The sequence below is a fragment of the Rattus norvegicus genome, chromosome 8 (genome assembly GCF_036323735.1).
Source record: "Rattus norvegicus strain BN/NHsdMcwi chromosome 8, GRCr8, whole genome shotgun sequence".
Taxonomy (NCBI): Eukaryota; Metazoa; Chordata; class Mammalia; order Rodentia; family Muridae; genus Rattus; species Rattus norvegicus.
Window position 1 is genome coordinate 26,877,733 of NC_086026.1, and position 25,920 is coordinate 26,903,652.

A 25,920-nucleotide genomic window follows, 5' to 3' on the forward strand; every position below is an offset into this window, starting at 1 on the left:
GACCACATACTCTACTATGTTCATAGCAGCCTTATTTATAATAGCCCAGATGTCCCTCAACAGAGGATTGGATACAGAAAATATGGTACATTTGCACAATGGAATACTACTCAGCTATTGAAAACGATGTCTCTATGAAATTCATAGGCAAATGGATGGAACTAGAAAATATCATCCTAAGTGAGGTAACCCAATCACAGGAAAACGCATATGGTATGTACTCACTCTTAAATGGATATTAGGCAAACAGCTTGACATACCATATAACTCACAAACAACAAGAAGTTCTAGAGGAAAGAAGACCAAAAGGTGGATGTTTCAGTCCTACTTAGAAGGAGGAACAAAATAATGAAGGAGAGTAGATAGTGGGCGGAAATGAGGAGGGCCAGGGGAAAAGAGTGGCAGAATCAGGTATGGGAGAAAATTGAGGGGATGTACAGAGGGTCAGCAGGGATGAACAGAGGTGTATAACAAAGGGGGATAGGGAACTGGGGGTAGCAAACAAAATATCCAAGAGGCCAGGAAAGCAAGAGCCTCTGAGGAACCCACGGGGATTACTAGCTAAAACTGTGAACAACTCAAAACTACAAATAGTATCTGTTATTCCTCATATGCTGAAACTGTGTGTGTGTGTGTGTGTTTGTGTGTGTGTGTGTTGACAATAAAAATGGACCATGTTAAGACCCAATTTCTGAAGACAACACACCCTATGCTACAGAATATAGGGAAATAAATTTCAAACTGATGGTCTCTGTCCCTTAGCAGTTTTATTAGTGCACTGAGTACATCAGTAGCACTATTAGCTACCCAATAGTGAAGAAGTTTCCCAATTAGTTTGAAAATTGATATTATATATTATCAATAATATTTATATGTGAGATAGGGTCACATTTATCATTATATGTATATTGATGAAGTTCTCAAAGAATAAAAAGAGGAAATGGCATCACAAGAGGGGGAAAAGAGCTCTTAAAGATCAAGGGGGGATAAAAATAATTATTATGCAAACAAGAAATATCGGATGCACAGATATAGGATAATTTCAGCTCTAGCAAGTAGAAGCAGAAAAAAAGTGAGGGATACTCACAGAGAAGGATATATAAAAGCAAATTTTTTATAAACATATTATATTAAAACCTAGTTCCTTTAGATACTAACCTGTAAATTAAAGTATTTCAAACATTCAGGTTTTCTACATTATTCTTTTGTCTTTGAAGATTACAATTGCAATATTTCCAATTTCTCCCTCTAAACAATGCCATATATCACTCACTGAATGATTTGATATCATTCAAATTAATAGCATACAACATAGAGATATTTTCAAGAATTAATAAAATATAGATATAAACTGAATGATAACTAAAGTTTCCCCTGAGAAAAGAAAGAGCCATAAATTTTTAGTGAAGTGGTTTTTTTCTTTCTTTTTAAAAAAGTCTAATATTAAAAGCCTCTGAGACAGTATGATTTTCTAAACCCATTTGTGTAATTATGAGCTCTGGGCACTGAAGTGTATTCTCCACTGATGGTTAATTACATCAGGGTATTATTCTTTAATATTTATATTAAGTCAATGAAAACAACCAGAATTTTACATGAACAAGACAAAGGAGTTACTTTGGACCTTGAACATGGACCAGCAAAGAATAAGCTTAAATAAGTAAGTGCTGAAAAGGATGGATGATAGAGACCTCATGGAAACCTTGATAGCTAATCATAAGAAAAAAATTTGAGAGGAAACTGTCCTATAAAGTTTCTTGTATGATGATTTGTTAATTTATGCTCTGTGCTATATTAAGGTGGGCTGATATATATGTCAATTTTATTACATTCCCCATGTATTGTGTTTGCCAAAGACACCTCAGACACCAAAGGTGAGAGCAAAGTCTCTGTTCTAAGCAGTCTTACAATATTGTGAGTGTGATATAAAAAGAAGAAGGTAGATAACCACAGTATTAGGTTTATTTCCCATAGTCATCCTATGAGTCCCTCAAAATTGTTTCATAAGAAATTCTGTAATTATGAAGGCGACAAAGAATAGCAAGTAAAGGAGAACAACAGTAGTGTCTTGAACTATTACTAAAGGATTTTTGAGCTCTGGACTCTGCCCTGTATATTCTATGTAGCTTATTTCTCTTTATTTATCTAATAACATCCAGTTTGATGATTACCAGTTTGTTTTGTGGAAAACAAGAAGTGCAGCCTTTCTATCAGTTGTACAACAGAGAATTGAGCAAAAAATATAGCAATAACTTTGAAGTGGATCACCTAACTCTTACATGGACATTCTTATTTTTTCGGAATGGTCTTGCTTAATCATTCCCAATAATAGCCTCTTATGTGTTTCATTTCTTATAAATTCAGGAGATTCATGTTTTTTCCTTTGGGGATTCCTCATATTTCCACAAAAACTAGGCTAGTCATACATCACAGGCAAATAACACAAATAATAACATAGTAACTCAAAACATATCTGCAACGGCCTCCAGGATAGTCTTGAAACTGTCCATATCCTCCATTCAAATAAAATATCACACTGAATCATAACATAAAATCAGATTTGTATTACATTCTACTCAGAAGCCCAGATCGTATAATACATACTTTAGATGTATGTGCCATTGTAACCTCTAGAATTCAAGAATAACAAAAAAATATATTTCAGATAGGCTAAGAAACAATAATAAAATGTAACCCCTGTAAGTATACACACAAGTAACACTGTACACACTGAGCAGATAGTACTTATAAATTTAGGAGTAAGAGGGGACGCAAGAAGTGGCTATGAATTTGGAAAAAATACAAGGAGGGGTATGTGAGAAGACCTGTAAGGAGTAGGGGTGTTAAATGATGTAATTACATTATAGTTTCAAAATCTAAAGAAAATGAAAGATTATTGTTCAAAAAAACTGTATTTTCATATGTTTAACATATAACTTTGAGGATACATTACATATACTATTGCCTAGTTCACATCCTGCAAACAGTAATGTCAATAAATTCTAGTTTATGCTATTTTAAATGGCAATAATTAACTAAAAACCTTTTGTGACGGTTGAAAATAAAAACTTTATTTCATAAGATCAAGAAAGATGTAATTTTGAATTTGTTTATCTTTGTTTCTTATTTCTATAATGCTTAGAAAGCTGTTAGTATCTCTAAGACTTGATATATTTATATTTGACAATTCCTAGAAAGTACAATTTCACTGAATAGAAAATGAAAATGGTCAAATCAATTGTGTGACTAATATGAATCTAAAATATATTTGCAAAATATTCAAATATTATGAATAATATTAGGTGAGCTTAAACTTCTTATAATTCAAATAAATACCCTGCACGTTAAAATATTATTTTCTATTTATATGGTGAAACTATTTATTTTCCTTTATATATAAGTATTCTTTAATAACTTAAAGATAATAATTATATCTATTTCCTTTTTCATTTCCCATGGCTTATACTATGGTTAACACAAAGGATGCTTCAAAAACTACATGTCAACATTAAATAGACCTTTTATTGGGTTACAAACTTTGGTCATAATCAATGTGACTTCAGAACTTTAAGCAAATATTTGCTATACTTTCTTCTCCTAAAAATGTCCCCATAAAATTGAAGAATTTTAATCTCATCATTGAAGGCATCATAACTTTCATATATTCAAAGTTCATGACAAATTTTGACAGTCATAAGAAAATTTAAAAGGCAGAAAAATGGGTATGTGAAGTTTAGAACTTGGTCTAAAGCATAATTTAGAATATCTTACCAGCTTGGGAACCAATGCCTTTAAAAATCATGTCCATCAAAACTCTAACTTTCTACTTAGGGGGCAAACTTTTTAGCAAATATTAAAATATGTATAGAGGTTTCTCAAAAAACTAACAATAGATTTATCACATAATTCGACTGTAGCACTAACAGATATTTACACAAAGCACTCCAAATCATCACATCACAGAGACACATAACAGTTTTGACTGAGTATTCACAATAGGTGAGTTATGGAAACCTCCCAACAGAGGAATGGTTAAAGGAAATCTGATATGTATAATTAATTTTTTCATCCATAACATAACAAAATTTTGTCATTTGAAAGAGAATAAATGCTACTAGAAATCGTATTAAGCAAAGTACACCAGTCTCAGAAATCATAACTTTTTTCAATAAAAATTGAGGCATGTTTAGTTTTATCAGTAATTACAAACACTTGTATTTTGCTGCTCCTAGATTTTATATGTGTTTAAAGTCAAGTACCTGCATATGATATAAAATCAGTAGTGAAACTCTGTAAAGATAAAAGAAGACAAATGACGGTGGGCACTTAAGGGAACATGGGTGAAATGTTTTCAATATACAGTATAGACTCACATCATATGTCTTAGGTGTCACAAAATCTTGGACAATAATATCTACAATGACATTTAAAGTTGATATTGTCATGCTGATAGAATTCTTAGTAAAATATGCACAGTGATGATGCTTTCCTATCTGTAAGGCTACCTACCCATATTTTACAGATGGGCATTATTCTTTGGTATAAACACACAGAGGTAGGTAGATGAAATAAAAATTGAGCCCCACGTAGTACAACTTCAATTGCATGGGACTAAACTACTTACATCCTGATCTATGGCTCATCACTATCTGTTCTTCTGAAGTAAAGTAGAAATATCATTCCTCATGAAAGATGAAATTTCTTACTGAGTTACCGAGGTGCAATTATTACTGAATAGATTCTAGGTATATCATCTATATAGAATGTTATATAAGAGACAATTATTGAGATTTTGAGTAACAAATATTTGTAGTATTGGACTCAAATAACTATCATTGGTTGTATTGTATTAAGAAAGAGTCTCAAGAACTTTTTATCAAGAAATTTATTTTCATACACTTTATTCTGGTTGCAGTCTGCAACCCCCAAATCCTCCCAGATCCTTCCAACCTACCCACCTACTTTCCCTCTCTCTTTAGAATACTAGCAGTGAATCAAAAACAAAACAAAATAGAAAAGAAGGAAGGAAAGAAAAAAGGAAGAAAGAAAGGAAGGAGGGAAGGAAGGAAGGAAAGAAGGAAGGAAGGAAGGAAGGAAGGAAGGAAGGAAGGAAGGAAAAAAGGAAGGAAGGAAAATAAACATACTCATAAAAACAGAAAACCAGAAACCATAATATACAGTCAAAAGCTCAGTAAGACAAAAATAATCAAGAATTTTGAAAGGAGGCTGAGAAAAATGCTCAGTGTACAGCTTGAGACCTGGAGTTTGAATACCTAAGACCAGTGAAAACTGGTAAAAATGAGAGCATGTCCCTGTAAATGCAGTACTTGGGGTAGGGGTAGAAACAAGAAAATTCATACACTTGCTATAGAAGTTGTTGCTATTGTTTGATCTTTTTAACTAATTAATTCATTTACTTTATATCCTTATCTTAGCTTCCCCTTCCCCCTATCCTCCTGGACCCTCCCTCTCACCTCATCTCCCCGCCATACTCCCAACACCACTTTCTCCTCAAAAACGACTCAGTAAAAGGAAGGTCTCCCATGGGTATCAACCGACCTTGGCCTTTCAACATTGCAGTAGGGTAGGTGCATCTTCTCCTATTGTGGCTAGGCAAGGAAGCCCAGTTAGAGGAACAGGGTCCAGAAATGGGGAACAGAGTCAAACTCAGATACTGCACTGGCTTCGAGGAGTCCCATAGGAAGACCAAGATGTACAATTGCTACATATGTGCTGAGGATGGTTGTATATTGAATTAATATATTTAGTTATGAGCCTTGTATCCAGAATCTCTCCAAGACTTTTATAATAAAGGGTGATAAATTTTATTTATTTATTTATTTATTGTCTTGGATATTTTATGTATTTACATTTCAAATATTTCTCCTCTCCCCTCTATACGTACCACCTCCCCCCTCGACCTGGTTCTGTGAGGATGTTTCCACTCCTAGCCACTCCCCGTTCAATGCTCAGGCATTCCCCTACATTGGGAAAACAAGCCTTCACAGGACCAAGTCTTGACAATGCCATCCTCGACTACATATGTAACTGGAGCCATGGGTCTCTTCATGTGTACTCACTGGTTGATGGTTTAGTCCCTGGGAGCTCTGGTGGGGTCTGGTTGGTTGACGTTGTTCTTCCTATGGTATTGTAAAAACCTTCACCTCCTTCATTCTTTTCTCTCACTCCTCCACTGGAGTCCCCCTTTTCAGTCCAATGGTTAGCTCCAATCATCCTCATCTGTATCAGTAGAGCTCTGGCAGTGGCCTCTCAGGAGACACACATATCTGGCTTCTGTCAGCAAGCACTTCTCGGCATCAGCAATACAGACTGGGTTTGGTGGCTGCACATGGGATGGATCCCCAGATGGGGCATGCACATTTTCATCTTCCTTCATGGGCTTCATATGATCTGTGAATTTTTTCTTAGGTATTCCATGCCTTTGTGCTAATATCCATTTATTAGTGAGTGCGTACCATGTGTGTTCTTTTGTGACTGGGTTACGTCATTCAGGTTAGTATTTTCTAGTTTCATCCATTTGTCTATGAATTTCATAAAGTCGTTGGTTTTAATAGCTGAGTAGTACACCATTGTTTAAATGTACCCCATTTCTGTATCCATTCCTCTGTTGAATAACATCTGGGTTCTTTACAGCTTCTGGCTATTATAAATAAGGCTGCTATAAACACAGTAGAGCATGTGTCCTTGTTATATGTTGGAGGATCTTTTGGGTGTATGCCCAGGAATAGTATAGCTGGGTCCTCAGGAACTACTATGTCCAATTTTCTGAGGAAATGCCAGATGCCAGACTGACTTTCAGACTAGGTTTACCAGCTTGCAATCCCACCAACAATGAAGAAGTGTTCCTCTTTCTCCACATCCTTGGCAGCATATGCTGTAACCTGAGTTTTTGATCTTAACCATTCTGACTGGTATGAGGTGGAATCTCAAGATTGTTTTAATACGCATTTCTCTGAGGACTAAGGATATCTGTGATAAGATTAAAAATGGACGTTTTCTATCAGTTCCCACAAGAAAGATCTGCTTGCTCTGTCATGTGGTCCACAAACTGCCCGCTGCTGGCTGCCTCCCTTTTAGCTACCCTCTTGGTGTGGTCCCCTACGTGGTCCCCTAGGTGGCTGTTACCATGCCCCCCCCCCCACACACACACACACACCTATATCGTTCTGCTGGCCCTGCATACTCTCACTCTGCATGAGAAACAGAATCAGATCCACAGGCTCCAACAGCCTCTCGGTCATTTCTTTCACACACTCAATAAATTCTTTGCCAATAAATAAAGATATAAACCGCGTACCTAGACAAGATAAAATAGATCTAGTTCACCTAAATCTGAACCATCATCCTCTGTAGACTACATCTTCATCCCATCCTTTCTCTTCCCTCTCACCTTACAAAAACTTTGTCCCCACCCTACTCTCTACTGTCCAATCATTTATCACCTTGACATCAACCTACAGATGCTGAACATTGCTTTAGGTGCTTCTCGGCCATTCGATATTCCTCAGCTGAGAACTTTTTGTTTAACTCCGTACCCCATTTTTAATAGGATTATTTGATTCTATGGAGTCAAACTTCTTGAGTTCTTATGTATATTAGATATTAGCCCTCCATTGGACCTTGGATTAGTAAAGATCTTTTCCCAATGTGGTGGTTGTCATTTTGTCCTAATGACAGTGTCCTTTTCCTGAGAGAAGCTTTGCAAGTTTATGAGGTCCCATTTGCTGATTCTTAATCTTAGAGAATAAACCATTGGTGTTCAGCTCAGGAAACTGTCCCTTTTGCCTATGTGTTCAAGGCTTTTCTGCACTTTCTCTTCTATAAGTTTCACTGTATCTAGTTTTATGTGGAGGTCGTTGATCCACTTGGACTTGAACTTTGTACAAGTCTTTAGGATGGGTCAATTTGCACTCTATACGTGCTGACCTCCAGATGAACCAGGACCATTTGTTGAAAATGCTGTCTTTTATCAATTGAATAGTTATAGCTCCTTTGTCAAAGATCAAGTGATCATAAGTGTATGGGTTCATCTCTGGGTCTTCAATTCTATTCCCTTGGTCTACCTTCCTGTCTCTGTACCAATTCCATGCAGTTTGGCAATGAATTTTGTCAAAAAGTTTCTCAACATCTAGTCAGATCATATAGGACTTTTTCTTTTAGTTTGTTTATATGGTGGATTATATTTATGGATTTCCGCATGTCATACCAGCCCTGCACCTCTGGTATTAAGTCTATTTGATTATGGAAGATGATGTTTATGATGTGTTCTGGAATTCAGTTTGCAAATATTTTACTGAGTATTTTTGCATCAATGTTCATAAGGGAGATTGGTTTGCAATTCTCTTTCTTGTTGAATCTTTGTGTGGTTTAGGTATCAAGATGACTGTGGCTTCATAAAAGGAACATGGCAGTGTTCCTTTTGTTTCGATCTTGTGGAATAGTTTGTGTAATATTTGTATTATCTCTTCTTTGAAAGTCTGCCTAAATTCTGTACTAAGATAATCTGGCCATGGGATATTTGGTTTTGGAGATTTTTCATGACTGCTTCTATTTTCTTAGGGGTTATAGGCATATTTATAATGTTTACTTGATCTTGATTTAACATTGGTAATTTGTATCTATCAAAAAATCATCATTCTGGGTCTTCAATTCTATTCCATTGATCTACCTGCCTGACTCTGTACCAATACCATACAATTTTTATCACTTTTTCTCTATAATACACCTTTAGGTAAGGGATGGTGATTCCCCCATAAGTTCTTTTATTGATGAAGATAGTTTTTGCTATCCTGGGTTTTTTGTTATTCCAAATGAATTGGCAAATTGCTCTTTCTAACTCTAAGAAGAACTGAGTTGGAATTGGAATGGGGATTGCATTGAATCTGTGTTGGGCACAATGGCCATTTTTACAATATTAATCCTGCCAATCCATGAGCATGGAAGATCTTTCTGCCTTCTGAGATCTTCTTCAATTTCTTTCTTCAAAGATTTGAAGTTCTTGTCTTACAGATATTTCACTTGCTTGGTTAGAATCACATCGAAGTATTTTGTATTATTTGTGACTATTGTAAAGGGTGTCATTTTCCTAAACACTTTGTCAGCCTGTTTATCCTTTGAGTAGAGGAGGGCTACTGATTTGTTTGAGTTAATTTTATATCCAGTCAAGTGTGCGGAAGTAGTATTTCAGGGTTAGGAGTTTTCTGGTTGAACTTTATAGTCACTTAAATAAACGATCCTCTCGTCTGAAATAGTGATATTTTGACTTCTTCTTTTCCATTTTGTATCCTTTGGAACTCCTTTTATTGCAAGATTTCTATGGCTAGGACTCAAGAACTATATTGAATAAGTAGGAAGACAGTGAGCAGCCTTGTCCTGTCACTGATTTTAGTGGGATTGTTTCAAATTTCTCTCCATTAAGTTAGATGTTGGCTACTGGTTTGCTGTATATGGCTTTTATTATGTTTAGGTATGTGCCTTGAATTCCTGATTTTTCCACAACTCTTATCATGAAGAGGTGTTGAATTTTGTCACATGACTTCTCAGCATCTTATAAAATGATCACTTTTTTTTCATTCTGTTTGTTTATATAGTAGATTAGTTGATGGATTTCCAGATATTGCACCATCTTGGCATTCCTCATTTGATGCATACTTGGCAAAAGATCATTTTGATGTGTTCTTAGATTCAGTTTGCAAGAACTTTATTAAGTATTTTTGCATCAATATTCATTAGCATAATTGGTCTGAAGTTATCTTTTCTTGTAGCTTTTGTGTGACTTAGGTATTAGAGTAATTGGGGCTTCAAAGAACAATTGGGTAGTATTCCTTCTGTTTCTATTCTATGAAGTTCTTTGAAGAGTATTGGTATTAGACCTGCTTTCAATGTCTGATATAATTCTACACTAAAGCCATCTGGTGCAGGGCTTTTTTAGGTTGGGAGATTTAATGACTGCTTTTATTTCTTTATGAGTTTGAGACTGTTTAGATGGTTTTCTGGTCCTGATTTCACTTTGGTACCTGGTCTGTCTAAAAATTGTCCATTTCATCCATATTTTTCAGTTTTGTTGAGTATAGACCTTTGTAATAGGATCTGATGATTATTTTTTCATTTCCTCAGTTTCTGTTGTTATGTCTCTTTTCATTTCTGATTTTATTTGTTTATTTTGTTTATTTATTCTCTCTGTGTCCTCTGCTAAGTCTGGCTATGGGTTTATCTATCTTGTTGATTTTCTCAAAGAACCAGATTCTGTTTTGTTGATTCTTTGTATAGTTCTTTTTATTTCTACTTGGTCATTTTTAGCCCTGAGTTTGATTACTTCCTGCTGTCTACTCCTCGCAGGTGCATTTGCTGCTTTTTGTTCTAGAGCTATCGGATTTGCTGTCAAGCTGTTAGTGTATTCTCTCTCCAGTTTCTTTTTGAGGCACTCAGAGTTATGAGGTTTTCCGCTTAGCACTCCTTTCATTGTGTTCCATAAGTCGTGCTATGTTGTCCCTTCATTTTCATTAACTTCTAAAAAGTCTTTATTTTTTTGTTTGCTTCCTTGACCAAGTAATCATTGGGTAGAGTGCGGTTCATCTTCCATATGGGCTTTCTGAGTTTTTTGTTTGTTTGTTTGTTTGTTTGTTTTCTGTTTTTTATCGTTGTTGTTATTGAAGACCATTTTTATGGTGATCTGATAGGAAGCACGAGATTATTTCAATATTCTTATATCTGTTGAGGCATGTTTTGTGACCAATTATGTGGTCAATTTTGGAGGAGGTACCACAAGGTGCTGAGAAGAAGGTATATTCTGTTGTTTTAGGGTGAAATGTTCTATAGATATCTATTAAATCCATTTGGTTCATAACTTCTGCTAGTTTCATTGCATCCCTGTTTACTTTCTGTTTCAATGACCTGTATGTTTGCGAAACTGGGGTGTTGTGTGCTTTGAACTTCATTTATGTTTCTTTTACAAATGTGGATGCCCTTGCATTTGGGGCTTAAATGATCAGAATTGAGTTTCTCTTTGTGGATATTTCTTTTGATGAGTAAGTAGTGTCTTTCTCCAAATTTTGAATAATTTTGGTGTAAAGTCTATTTTATTGGATACTATAATTGCTACTCCATCTTATTTCGTGGAACCATTTGCTTGGAATTTTTTCCAGCCTTTAACTTTGAGGTAGTGTCTGTCATTGTAACTGAGGTTTGTTTCCTATATGCAGAAAAATGCCGGGTCCTGTTTAAGTATCCAGTATGTTAGTCTATGTCTTTTTATTAGGGAACTGAGTCCATTCATGTTAAAAGATATTAAAGAAAGGGGATTGCTACTTTCTGTTGTTTTTGTTGTTAGAGGTAGAATTATGTTTGTGTGGCTATCTTCTTTTGGGTTTGTTGCTAGAAGATTACTTTCTTGATTTTTCTAGTATTTAGTTTCTCTCCTTGTGTTGGAATTTTCCATCTGTTGTTTTTTATAGGACTGGATTTGTGTGATGATATTGTACAATTTTGTTTTTCTCATGAAATATATTGGTTCCTTTATCTATGTTAATTGAGAGGGTTGTTTGGTATTGTAGCCTGGGCTAGCATTTGTGTTATTTTTGGGTCTGTATGACATCTGACCACAATCTTCTGGCTTTTATAGTCTCTGGTAAAAAGTTTAATGTAATTTTGATAGCTATGCCTTCATATGTTACTTGACATTTTCCCTTACTGCTTTTAATATTCTTTGTTTTATGCATTTTGTGTTTTGATTGTTATGTGAGAGAAGGAGTTTCTTTTCTGGTCTGACCCATTAGAGTTCTGTGGGCTTCTTGTATTTTCATGGGTATCTCTTTCTTTAGGTTACGGAAATTTTCTTCTATAATTATGTTAAAGATATTTACTGGTCCTTTAAGTTGGGAATCTTCACTTTCTTCTATACCTATTATCCTTATGTTTGGTCTTCTCATTATGTCCTGGATTTCTTGGATATTTTGGATTAGGAGCTTTTTGCATTCTGTATTTTTGTTGACTGTTGTGTCAATATTTTCTATGGTATCTTCTGCCCCTGAGATTCTCTCAGCTATCTCTGGTATTCTGTTGGCGATGCATCTATGACTCCTGATCTCTTTCCTAGGATTTCTATCCCCAGGGTTGTCTCCATTTGTGATTTCTTTATTGTTTCTGTTTCCATTTTTAAATTCTGGAGGGTTTAGTTCAATTCCTTCACCTATTTGGTTATGGTTTCCTGTAATTCTTTAAATTTTTTTGTGTTTCCTCTTTAAGGGCTTCTACTTGTTTTCCTGTGTTCTCCTATATTTCTATAAGTGAGGTGTTTATGTTCTTCGAAAAGTCTTCTATTATCATCCTGAGATATGATTTTAAATTCAAATCCTGCTTATCTGGTGTGATAGGTTATCCAGAACTTGCTATAGTGGAAGAACTGGGTATTGATGATGCCAAGTAGCCTTGGTTTCTTTTGCTTATCTTTTTTTCACTTGCCTCTCACCATCTTGTTATCTCTAGTTCCACCTGCCCTTGCTGTCAATGACTGGATGGAGTTTGTCCCTCCTCTGATCCTTGGTTTGTTAGAGCTCCTGGAAGTCAAGTTACCTCTGAGATCCTGACTTTCTGGTGTAATCCATCTTCTGAGATCCTATTGTGTCAGGGCTCCAGGGATTCAAACTTTCTTAGGGTGTTGCAGAAGTGGATAGGGAGCCAGAATCCTTGGTTTACTCTGGGCACAGGTGCAAGCTGGAAGAAACCAGTGCCTCTGTCTCGAAGGTGTTTGGGTTTCTCTGGTTCCTTTCAGGTCCCAGTTATGCTAGGTGTGGGAAAGAGGTTATGGCCTCAACTGTGTTGTTGAATGTGTCAGAGCTCCAGTGCTCTTGGTTCTGCCCAATCTACTGGGTGTTGAGTTTCCACTGTGATCCTGTGATACTGTGATCCTGTAATCCTGGGAATTTCAGAGCATCTATGATTCAGGCTCCCACTGGGTTTTGTAGGAGTGAGTGAAAATCCAGATCTCAAGGTTTGCTCCCGGTACAGGTTTAAATTGGAAGGAACCCATGCCACTCATTGGGTATGGGGGTTCTTGCATCTCTGAATCCTGGGGAAACCAGTTATTCCCAGTGTTGGAGCAGTTGTGTTCTCATCTGTGATCCTGGGCTTGTTAGAGCACCTGGGAGTCAGACTTCTTCTGGGTGTTGTGGGAATGGGAGCACAGCCAGCAACCAAGGTCTGCTTAGGGCAGAGTTTCAGACTGGAAGCAACCCATGTCCCTGGCTAGTCAGTGGTTCCTGTGTCCCTGGATCCTGAGGGAGCCAGTTATTCTGTGTGTTGGGGCAGTTGTTGTGGCCTCCTCACCTCTGATCCTGGGCATGTTTGAGTACCTTTGAGTCAGGCTTCCTCTGGATGTTGTGGAAGTGGGTGCCTCCCCCCATATATTCTTTTATTGTTAAAATTTTTCTGCTTCTCTGGGTTTTTTAATTTTCCAGATGAATTTGAGAATTGCTCTTTTCATGTCTTTGAAGAACTGTGTTGGGATATTGATGTGGATTTTGTTGAATCTGTAGGTTGCTTTTGGTAGGATGGCAATTTTTACATTTCAATTCTGCCAATACATGAGCATGGGAAATCTCTCCATTTTCTGAGATCTTCTTCAATTTCTTCTTGAGAGTCTTGAAGTCCTTATTATACAGATCTTTCACTTTTTTGGATAAGGTTACACCAATACGGTCTATATTATTTGTGACTATTATGAAGGGTGTTATTTCCCTATTTTCTTTCTCAGCACATTATTATTTGTATAAAGGAAGACTACTGATTTATTTGAGTTAATTTTATCCAGCCATTTTGTTGGTGAAAATTCATATCACTAAGTGCCATGGTAAAGAAATTGGAGAGATTATATGCTAGCAACTTAACAGCACACCTGAGAGCTCTAGAAGAAAAAGAAAAAAACACACCCAAGAGGAGTAGAGGGCAGGAAATAATCGAAATCAGAGCTGAAATCAACCAAATAGCAATAATGAGAACTATAAAAATAATCAAAAAAACAAACGCTGAGAATCAACAAGATAGATAAACCCCTAGCCAAACTAACTAAAGGGCCCAGAGACAGTATCCAAATTAAGAAAATCAAAATTGAACAGGGAAACAACAAGAGAAACAAAGGAAATTTTAAAAATTCATCAGATCCTACTACAAAAAAAATTTATACTCTACAAAACTGGAAAAACCTACATCAAAATGATGATTTCTAGACAAATACCACATACAAAAGTTAAATCAAGAGCAGGTAAACTAGCTAACCAAGCCCATATCCTCTAAGATAACTGAAGAAGTCATTGAAAATCTTCTTACCAAAAAAAAAAAAAAATCCCAGGGCCAGATGTCTTTAGTGCAGAATTCTACCGTACCTTCATAGAAGACAAAATAGCAATATTTCTGAAACTATTCCATAAAATAGAAACAGAAGGAACACTACATAATTCATTCTATGTAGCCCCATTACTCTGATACCTAAACCACATGGGGAACAAACAAAGAAAGAGAACTTCAGACCAATGAATATCAATGCAAATATACTCAATAAAATTACTGCAAGCCGAATCCAAGAACACATTAAAAACATAATTCATCGCATTCAAGTATGCTTCATTCCAGGGATATAAGTTTAGATCAGTATATAAAAATGCATTAATGTAATCCATTATACAATACAAAAAACATCACATGATCATCTCCTTACATGCTGAAAAGCATTTGAAAAAATACAACAACCCTCTTTGTTAAAAATATTAGAGAGATCAGGAAGTCAAGGCTCATACTTAATCATAATAAAAGCAATTCACACTAATCCAATAGCCAATATCAAATTAAATGGAGAGATACTTGAAGCAATCCCACTAAAATCAGGGACAATAAAAGGATGCCCACTCTCCACATATCTAATGAACATAGAACTCCTTGTTATAGCTAGAGCAATAAGACAACAAAAGACCAAGGGGATGCACATTAGCAAAGAAGTCAAGGTATAACTATTTGCAGATGATATGATAGTATACATAACCAGCCCCAAAAATTCTACCAGAGAACTTCTACAGGTGATAAACAACTTCAGCAAAGTGGATACATTTTGCTTTGATTGGGTTTTGCTGCAATATTAATGATTTTTGAAAGTGAAAAATATTATTTCCTTCTCTGTATCACTAAAAAGGATTGCTTTATTTTATCATCTTCCTAAACTTCTGATCCCTCACAGCCTTGGTTTTAACATGCTGGTAAGTTTACTTCCTCACTAATATATCTGTATGAAGGGAGATTATATTACAGAAACACATCTGTAGAGTTGTAGATGATTGATTTTGTCATAAAATTGAAAACTGTGGATCTCAAGTGAGAACATTTTACTTGTAATAACTTGGAATTTAAAATAAATGGTTTTGTCATCCTTTAATTATGTCTTTTATTTCCGAGATTATAGTATAATTATACTTTGTGTCATGTATTTTTCCAATAAATTTTGTATTTCCAAAGGTGTCCGAACAATACAGAAGCACAAAATCTAACAGTTGTCTCACAATTCCAGCTTATGAGCCTCTCAGACAATCCAGAACTGCAGCCTATCCTTTTTGTACTGTTTTTATCATTCTACATGGTCACAGTGCTTGGAAATCTGCTCATTATTCTGGCTGTGAGCTCTGACTTCCATCTCCATACCCCCATGTATTTCTTTCTCTCCAACCTTTCCTGGTCTGACATTTGTTTGATCTCCACTACAGTTCCAAAGATGATTTGGGATATTAGAACTCAAAGCAGAGTCATCTCCTATGCGGGCTGCCTAACACAGATGTCCATGTTCATAATTTTTGGATGTATGGATAGCATGCTTCTGACTGTAATGGCCTATGACAGGTTTGTGGCCATTTGTCACCCCCTGAATTACAATATCATTATGAATCCTAACCTCTGTGCCCTCTTACTTTTGGCATCTGTATTGGCCAGTCTTGTGGATTCGCAGGTGCACAATTTGATTGTGCTACAATTTACATACTTCAATGACATGGAAATCTCTAACTTTTTTTGTGAGCCTTCACAACTGCTTAATCTCAAGTGTTCTGAAATGTTCACCAAAAACATAGTTATACGATTCATTGGTGTCTTTTTTGGTTTATTTTCAACCTCAGGAATTATTTTCTCATACTATAAAATTGTGTCTTCCATCCTGAGAATTCCATCAACAGAAGGAAAGTATAAAGCCTTTTCTACCTGTGTGTCTCACCTGTCAGTTGTGTGCTTATTTTATGGAACAGCCATTGGAGTATACATTGGTTCAACTGCATCAAACTCTTCTGAAAACTGTAAAGTTGCTTCACTGATGTACACAGTGGTCACACCTATGCTTAATCCCTTCATCTACAGCCTGAGGAACAGGGACATTAAAACTGCCCTATGGAAACTACAGAAAAAAGCAAAATTGCACAATGCCTTCCATCATTTTTTAATTTTGAGTTCTTAACCCAACTATCTATCCATATAAATATAACCTCTTTGGTGTTGTGGCTTTCATTCTGCTCTACTAATACCTATATGTATATATCTTTAGTTTGACTTTAATTAAATTGAAAGAGAATACATTCTGTTGAATTAATAAATACAATTCAACTTCACCAACCATTTCATTTCATCCCAGACACATTGCCCATGCTTAAGGAAACAAATAAAAATAAACTATAATAGAGATACAGAGAAAGAGAGCATTTCTCTTTTATATAAAATAAAAGGAAATATAAAATGTCCCTGTAACTACTGAAGTCATAAGAACCTTACTCAAAAAAACTAAAAGCTGTTCTTCTTTATGATCCAGCTCTACTACTCCTGGGTACTTATACAAAGAACTACAATGCAACATATCACAGAAACAATTTCCCATAAATTTAATTGCAGCTTTAATCACAATAGCTAAATTTTAGAGGCACCTATATTTTCAAAGTAGAGAACAGGGTAAAGATTATGTGAATTCTTTTGCATAATGAAACCTTCTTCAGACATGATGAATGAGGTTGTATCATTTGCAAAAAATATATATCCAGGTGGAGATTATATTTATTGAATTATACCAGTTTCAAAAACACAAATATTTTTCTCTCATTCATGCTTACTATATTTTGTACAGAGACATAAAATCATCTATGTGTATATGACGTGAAGAATAAACAAATATCTCTGGTGGAACAATGAAGACTAATAGGATGGAATGGGAAGAAAGAGGGCATGACATGTCTGATAGAACTATACACATGTAATGTACATTTGAATAAAATTTTTAAAATAAATAAATTTCAAAATACTGCTGATGTATCTCATAATCGGAGATGCTTATTAGATGTATCTGTCTATTTATGAAAACTTTGGAAAACTTGTGATTCTCTTGCCTATGAGGCAGCAGCACATTCTCCCAATGAGTACATCCAGAGCCATCTTTTCTAATTATTTGCATACTTCACACATGCATATAATGAAATATGGTAATATCCACCTTATGCACCTTTCATTTCCTGCCTAAAGTCTTCCCAAACAGCTCCCTAAAATATTAACATGTGAAGTACATGAACTTATTGTTTTATTTAAATAACTCTTAGTCCCATTAGTGCTGCCCATATAATGTATAGGGTTCTATCAACTGGAGCGTGGAAAAGATGCCAATAACCACATCTCCAAAGACTAAGGACTCTCCTGCTCTGAGCAGCTAAGAATTACCAAGAGCTCCACAATCAGTGATGGGAATTTGGGAATACCTCCTACACATTTGAAGCAATTTTGGCTGTCCTAGTTGTATTCTTTAGGTCTTGTACAGGTAGCAACAGCTGCTGCAAGTGGACGGATGTGATTTCATGCCCTACTATGTCAGGAAACAACATTTCATAACAGTTTCCACATCCTCCACCTTTTTATTCTTTTTTGTATCCTTTTCTAATGTGTTCTTTCAGTTTTGACAGGTGATAAATACTAATAAAAATATTCCATTTAATGCTGAACAATTATGATCACTTTTCTCAACATTTTAACCAGTTGTGGGTCTTTGAAATGACTGCTGAGCACATGAAGAAGACAATTTATTACCAAATGTTGAAAGGAGTCAAGGCTTATGAGTATAAACCAAATACTTAGAATTTAGTAAGGCGTTTCCACACCAGATATCACAACATTTGAGATCATGGACTTTTGATCAGTTTCACGGTATTGGACATAAAATTCCATCTGTGGAAAAGGACTGAAATCTAGTCAGAAAACAGTTGGTCATCTGATAAGTCAAAGCACTCTTACACAAATGGACATGTCATCCTGACAGGTTGGTAGGAGAGTATGTAAGGTCCAGTACTGAGTAAGATCTCTAATATCTTTTAACCCCAGAAACCCGAATAGTAACTTTGCACACTTTGAAAATTATGCAACAATGACAAAGGTTCCCAGGCATTTTGAAATTAATTTCTCTATGGCTAGAAGCTAAAATGTGTGGTGTCTTCAGCAATAGCACCTTATCATTCACTTGTGGTGGGTAACTAAGACCAATGGCAAAAGATCTGTGTTGAACTCCTAGAAATTCCCTAACTAGAATCTATAAGCAGACATGGTGAAACAAGCAGACATTATGAACCAAATGAATTTAACAACTACCTATCAAACTTTTTATCCTCAACAAAAGAATATACCTTCTTCTCAGCACCTCATGGTACCTTATCCAAAATTGATCAAATAATTAGTCATAAAACTGGCCTCAACAGATAAAAGAAGATGAAATAATCCCATGCATCCTATCAGATCACCACAGACTAAGGGTGATCTTCAATAACAACAAAAACAGGAAGCCCATATACACATGAAAGTTGAACAACATTCTACTCAATGAAAACTTGGTGAAGGAAGGAATAAAGAAAGAATTAAAAGCTTTTTAGAAGTTAATGAAAATGAAGGCACAACTTACCAAAATTTATGGGACATAATGAAAACAGTGCTAAGAGGAAAACTCATAGCTTTGAGTGCCTCCAAAAAGAAACTGGAGAAAACATAAACTAACAGCTTGACGGCACACCTGAAAGCTCTAGAAAAAGAAGCAAATGTAACCAAAAGGAGTAAACATCAGGAAATAATCAAACTCTGCTGAAATCAAACATGTAGAAAATAAAAGAACTACACAAAGAATCAACAAAACCAGGAGCTGCTTCCTTTAGAAAATCAGTAAATGCTCAGTCAAACTAACTGGAGGGCACACAGACAGTATCCAAATTAACAAAATCAGAAATAAAGAGAGACATAACAACATAAACTGAGGAAATTCAAAAAAATTATCAAACCCCACTACAACAGCCTATACTAAACAAAACTGGAAAATCTGGATAAAATGGAAATTTTTCTAGACACATTTGAGGGACTAAAATTTAAAGTTTAACCATTTAAACAGTTCCACAAACCCTAAGGAAATAGAAGCAGTCATTAAAATTCTCAAACCAAAAAAATAAATAAATAAACCGCCCCAGACCACACGGGTTTAGTGAAGAATACTATCAGACCTGAAAAGAAAACCTAATATCAATATGCTTCAAACTACTTCACAAAACAGAAACAGAAGAAACACTACCCAGTTCGTTCAATGAAGCGACACAATTATGCTTACACCTAAACTAAACAAATACCCTACAAAGAAAGAGAACATCAGACCAATTTCTCTCAGGAATATCACAGCAAAATAGTCAATAAAATTCTCCCAAACTGAATCAAAGTACACATCAAAATGATCATTCACCATGATCAAGTAGGCTTCATTCCAGGCATACAGGGATTGTTTGATGTATGGAAATTCATCAACATATTCTACTATATAAACAAACTCATGGAAAAAAGACATAATCATCCCATTACATGCAGAGTATGCATTTGACAAAATTCAACAGACATTCATGACAAAAAGACATTCATGTAAAGATCAGGAATTCAAGGCCCATATCTGAACATAATAAAAGCAATATACAGCATACCAGGACCCAACAACAAACAAAATGGAGAGAAATTTGAAACAATCCCACTAAAATCAGGGACTATACAAGGCTGCCCACTCTCTCCCTACCTATGCAATATAGTACTGTAGTACTGGAAATACTAGTCAGAGCAATTAGAGAACAAAAAGAGGTCAAAGGGATACTAATTGGAGGAAGAATTCAAAATATCTCTATTGCAGATGATATGATAGTATACTTAAGTGACCCCAAAAATCCACCACAAAACTTTTAAACTTGATGAACAACTTCAACAATGGCTGGATATAATATTAACTCAAATCAGTAGGATTCCTCTACTCAAAAGAAAAATGAGCTAAAAATTAAGGAAATGACACCCTTCACTATAGTCACAAATAATATTAAAAAAACCTTGGTATGACTCTAACCAAGCACGTGAAAGATCGGTATGACTAGAATTTATGTCTCTGAAGAAAGAAAGCAAAAAGATCACTGAAGATTGAAAGATCTCCCATGTTCTTGTATCGACAGGATTAATTTAGTAAAAATGGCAATGTTGAGGAAAGCAATCTACAGATTCAATGCAATCCCCATTACAATAACTCAATTCTTCACAGAGTTAGAAAGAGCAATTCTCAAATTTATTTGGATTAACAAAAAACGCAGGATAGCAAAAACTATTCTCAGCAATAAAAGAACTTTTGGGGGAATCACCATCCCTGATCTCAAGCTAAATTGCAGAGCAATAATAATAAAAACTTCATGGTATTGGTATAGAGACAGGCAGGTAAATCAATGGAATAGGATTGAGTTCAAATGCCTATGGTTATTTGAACTTTGACAACGGATCTGAAACCATGCAGTGGAAAAAAGACAGCACTTTCTTTGTTTTTTTTTTTCATCTTTATTAACTTGCTTATTTCTTATTTACATTTCAATTGTTATTCACCTTCCCAGTTTCTGGGTCAGCATCGCCCTAACCTCTCCCACTCCCCTTCTCTATGGGTGTTCTCCTCCACATCCTCCCCCCATTACCGCCCTCCCCCCAACAATCACGTTCACTGGGGGTTCAGTCTTGGCATGACCAAGGGCTTCCCCTTCCACTGGTGCTCCTACTAGGCTATTCATTGCAACGTATGAGTCAGTCAACGTGTCAGTCCATGTATAGCCTTTGGGTAGTGACTTAGTCCCTGGAAGCTCTGGTTGGTTGACATTGTTGTTCACATGGGGTCTCAAGCCCCTTCAAGCTCTTTCAGTCCTTTCTAAGATTCCTTCAACGAGGGTCCCATTCTCAGTTCAGTGATTTTATGATGGCATTCTGTCAAGTCCAAGTGGATCATGTTCCTCTACATGAAACCAAATACACAGAAACTAATAGAAGAGAAAGTAGGATAAGCCTTGAAGGCATGGGTACAGGGGAAATTTTCCTGAACAGAATGCCAATGGCTGGTGTTTACCGGAAGTCCCACACCGGCGGATCCCGGCCCGCAGCAGCTCTCTGCTCCCAGACCCCGTGAGAGAGAGAGACCCAACCGCCTGGTCAGATGGGCACTCCTGAGGCTGCAGAGCGGAAGAGACCACCAACACTGCTCACCCCTGCCCACATCCCTGGCCCAAGAGGAAACTGTATAAGGCCTCTGGGTTCCCGTAGGGGAGGGCTAGGACCCCTGCGCCTGAGACACCGCCGGAACCTGAAGGAAACAGACAAGATAAACAGTTCGCTGCACCCAAATCCCCTGGGAGGGAGAGCTAAACCTTCAGAGAGACAGACACGCCTGGGAAACCAGAAGAGACTGCACTCTGCACACACATCTCGGACGCCAGAGGACAACACCAAACGCCATCTGGAACCCTAGTGCATGGAAGCTCCCGGAAAGGGCGGAACAGATCTTCCTGGTTGCTGCCTCCACAGAGACCTCGTGGGCAGCACCCCGCGAGCAAACTTGAGCCTCGGGATGACAGGTAAGACCAACTTTTCTGCTGCAAGTGACCTGCCTGGTGAACTAAAGACACAGGCCCAAAGGAACAGCTGAAGACCTGTAGAGAGGAAAAACTACACGCCCGAAAGCAGAACACTCTGTCCCCATAACTGGCTGAAAGAAAACAGGAAAACAGGTCTACAGCACTCCTGACACACAGGCTTATAGGACAGTCTAGCCACTGTCAGAAATAGCAGAACAAAGTAACACTAGGGATAATCTGATGGCAAGAGGCAAGCACAGGAACCCAAGCAACAGAAACCAAGACTACATGGCATCATCGGAGTTCAATTCTCCCACCAAAATAAACATGGAATATTCAAACACACCAGAAAAGCAAGATCTAGTTTCAAAATCATCTTTGATCATGATGCTGGAGGACTTCAAGAAAGACGTGAAGAACTCCTTTAGAGAAACACAGGAAAACATTAATAAACAAGTAGAAGCCTACAGAGGGGAATCGCAAAAATCCCTGAAAGAATTCCAGGAAAACATAAATAAACAAGTAGAAGCCCATAGAGAGGAGACACAAAAATCCCTGAAAAAATATCAGTAAATCATAAATAAACAAGTAGAAGCCCATAGAGAGGAGACACAAAAATCCCTGAAAGAATTCCAGGAAAACACAATCAAACAGTTGAAGGAATTAAAAATGGAAATAGAAGCAATCAAGAAAGAACACATGGAAACAACCCTGGATATAGAAAACCAAAAGAAGAGACAAGGAGCTGTAGATACAAGCTTTACCAACAGAATACAAGAGATGGAAGAGAGAATCTCGGGAGCAGAAGATTCCATAGAAATCATTGACTCAACTGTCAAAGATAATGTAAAGCGGAAAAAGCTACTTGTCCAAAACATACAGGAAATCCAGGACTCAATGAGAAGATCAAACCTAAGGATAATAGGTATAGAAGAGAGTGAAGACTCCCAGCTCAAAGGACCAGTAAATATCTTCAACAAAATCATAGAAGAAAACTTCCCTAACCTAAAAAAACAGATACCCATAGGCATACAAGAAGCCTACAGAACTCCAAATAGATTGGACCAGAAAAGAAACACATCCCATCACATAATAGTCAAAACACCAAACGCACAAAATAAAGAAAGAATATTAAAAGCAGTAAGGGAAAAAGGTCAAGTAACATATAAAGGCAGACCTATCAGAATCACACCAGACTTTTCGCCAGAAACTATGAAGGCCAGAAGATCCTGGACAGATGTCATACAGACCCTAAGAGAACACAAATGCCAGCCCAGGTTACTGTATCCTGCAAAACTCTCAATTAACATAGATGGAGAAACCAAGATATTCCATGACAAAACCAAATTTACACAATATCTTTCCACAAATCCAGCACTACAAAGGATAATAAATGGTAAAGCCCAACATAAGGAGGCAAGCTATACCCTAAAAGAAGCAAGAAACTAATCATCTTGGCAACAAAACAAAGAGAAGAAAAGCACACAAACATAACCTCACATTCAAATATGAATATAACAAGAAGCAATAATCACTATTCCTTAATATCTCTCAACATCAATGGCCTCAACTCCCCAATAAAAAGACATAGATTAACAAACTGGATACACAACGAGGACCCTGCATTCTGCTGCCTACAGGAAACACACCTCAGAGACAAAGACAGACACTACCTCAAAGTGAAAGGCTGGAAAACAACTTTCCAAGCAAATGGTCAGAAGAAGCAAGCTGGAGTAGCCATTCTAATATGAAATAAAATCAATTTTCAATTAAAAGTCATCAAAAAAGATAAGGAAGGACACTTCATATACATCAAAGGAAAAATCCACCAAGATGAACTCTCAATCTTAAATATCAATGCCCCAAATACAAGGGCACCTACATACGTAAAAGAAACCTTACTAAAGCTCAAAACACACATTGCACCTCACACAATAATAGTGGGAGATTTCAACACCCCACTCTCATCAATGGACAGATAAAGGAAATAGAAATTAAACAGAGACGTAGACAGACTAAGAGAAGTCATGAGCCAAATGGACTTAACAGATATTTATAGAACATTCTATCCTAAAGCAAAAGGATATACCTTCTTCTCAGCTCCTCATGGTACTTTCTCCAAAATTGACCATATAGTTGGTCAAAAAACGGGCCTCAACAGGTACAGAAAGATAGAAATAATCCCATGCGTGCTATCAGACCACCACGGCCTAAAACTGGTCTTCAATAACAATAAGGGAAGAATGCCCACATATACGTGGAAATTGAACAATGCTCTACTCAATGATAACCTAGTCAAGGAAGAAATAAAGAAAGAAATTAAAGACTTTTTAGAATTTAATGAAAATGGAGGTACAACATACCCAAACTTATGGGACACAATGAAAGCTGTGCTAAGAGGAAAACTCATAGCGCTGTGTGCCTGCAGAAAGAAACAGGAAAGAGCATATGTCAGCAGCTTGACAGCACACCTAAAAGCTCTAAAGCAAAAAGAAGCAAATACACCCAGGGGGAGTAGAAGGCAGGAAATAATCAAACTCAGAGCTGAAATCAACCAAGTAGAAACAAAAAGGACCATAGAAAGAATCAACAGAACCAAAAGTTGGTTCTTTGAGAAAATCAACAAGATACATAAACCCTTAGCCAGACTAACGAGAGGACCCAGAGAGTGTGTCCCAATTAACAAAACCAGAAATGAAAAGGGAGACATAACTACAGATTCAGAGGAAATTCAAAAAATCATCAGATCTTACTATAAAAGCCTATATTCAACAAAACTTGAAAATCTACAGGAAATGGACAATTTCCTAGACAAATATCAGGTCCCGAAGTTAAATCAGGAACAGATAAACCAGTTAAACAACCCCATAACTCCTAAGGAAATAGAAGCAGTCATTAAAGGTCTCCCAACCAAAAAGAGCCCAGGTCCAGACGGGTTTAGTGCAGAATTCTATCAAACCTTCATAGAAGACCTCATACCAATATTATCCAAACTATTCCACAAAATTGAAACAGATGGATCACTCCCGAATTCCTTCTATGAAGCCACAATTACTCTTATACCTAAACCACACAAAGACCCAACAAAGAAAGAGAACTTCAGACCAATTTCCCTTATGAATATCGACGCAAAAATACTCAATAAAATTCTGGCAAACCGATTCCAAGAGCACATCAAAACAATCATCCACCATGATCAAGTAGGCTTCATCCCAGGCATGCAGGGATGGTTTAATATACGGAAAACCATCAACGTGATCCATTATATTAACAAACTGATAGAACAAAGCCACAAGAACATTTCATTAGATGCTGAGAAACATTTCACAAAATTCAAGACCCCTTCATGATAAAATTCCTGGAAAGAATAGGAATTCAAGGCCCATACCTAAACATAGTAAAAGCCATATACAGCAAACCAGTTGCTAACATTAAACTAAATGGAGAGAAACTTGAAGCAATCTCACTAAAATCAGGAACTAGACAAGGCTGCCCACTCTCTCCCTACTTATTCAATATAGTTGTTGAAGTTCTAGCCAGAGCAATCAGACAACAAAAGGAGGTCAAGGGGATACAGATCAGAAAAGAAGAAGTCAAAATATCACTATTTGCAGATGATATGATAGTTTACTTAAGTGATCCCAAAATTTCCACCAGAGAACTACTAAAGCTGATAAACAACTTCAGCAAAGTGGCTGGGTATAAAATTAACTCAAATAAATCAGTAGCCTTCCTCTACACAAAAGAGAAACAAGCCGAGAAAGAAATTAGGGAAACGACACCCTTCATAATAGACCCAAATAAGATAAAGTACCTCGGTGTGACTTTAACCAAGCAAGTAAAAGATCTGTACAATAAGAACTTCAAGACACTGAAGAAAGAAATTGAAGAAGACCTCAGAAGATGGAAAGATCTCCCATGCTCATGGATTGGCAGGATTAATATAGGAAAAATGGCCATT

General features: G+C 36.6%; 1 protein-coding gene across 2 annotated transcripts; it reads left to right on the forward strand.

The window, feature by feature from the left end:
* Positions 1 to 13,754: 13,754 nt before the first annotated feature.
* Or7e176 (olfactory receptor family 7 subfamily E member 176) lies at positions 13,755 to 16,501 on the forward strand. 2 transcript variants are annotated; one of them, XM_039081897.1, is made up of 2 exons: positions 13,755 to 13,772; positions 15,509 to 16,501. In XM_039081897.1, the coding sequence occupies exon 2, from the start codon at positions 15,575 to 15,577 to the stop codon at positions 16,499 to 16,501; it is 927 nt and encodes a 308-aa protein (XP_038937825.1). In that variant the 5' UTR covers positions 13,755 to 13,772; positions 15,509 to 15,574. The 2 variants fall into 2 exon arrangements, with proteins under 2 accessions (XP_038937825.1, NP_001000982.1); NM_001000982.1 differs by lacking the exon at positions 13,755 to 13,772 and having other exon boundaries at positions 15,533 to 16,501.
* The last annotated feature ends 9,419 nt before the right edge of the window (positions 16,502 to 25,920 follow it).

What these genes read in the sequence shown, in the direction of transcription:
- Or7e176 (XM_039081897.1), top strand. Translation starts at nt 15,575, where the DNA reads ATGAGCCTCTCAGACAATCCAGAACTGCAGCCTATCCTTTTTGTACTG.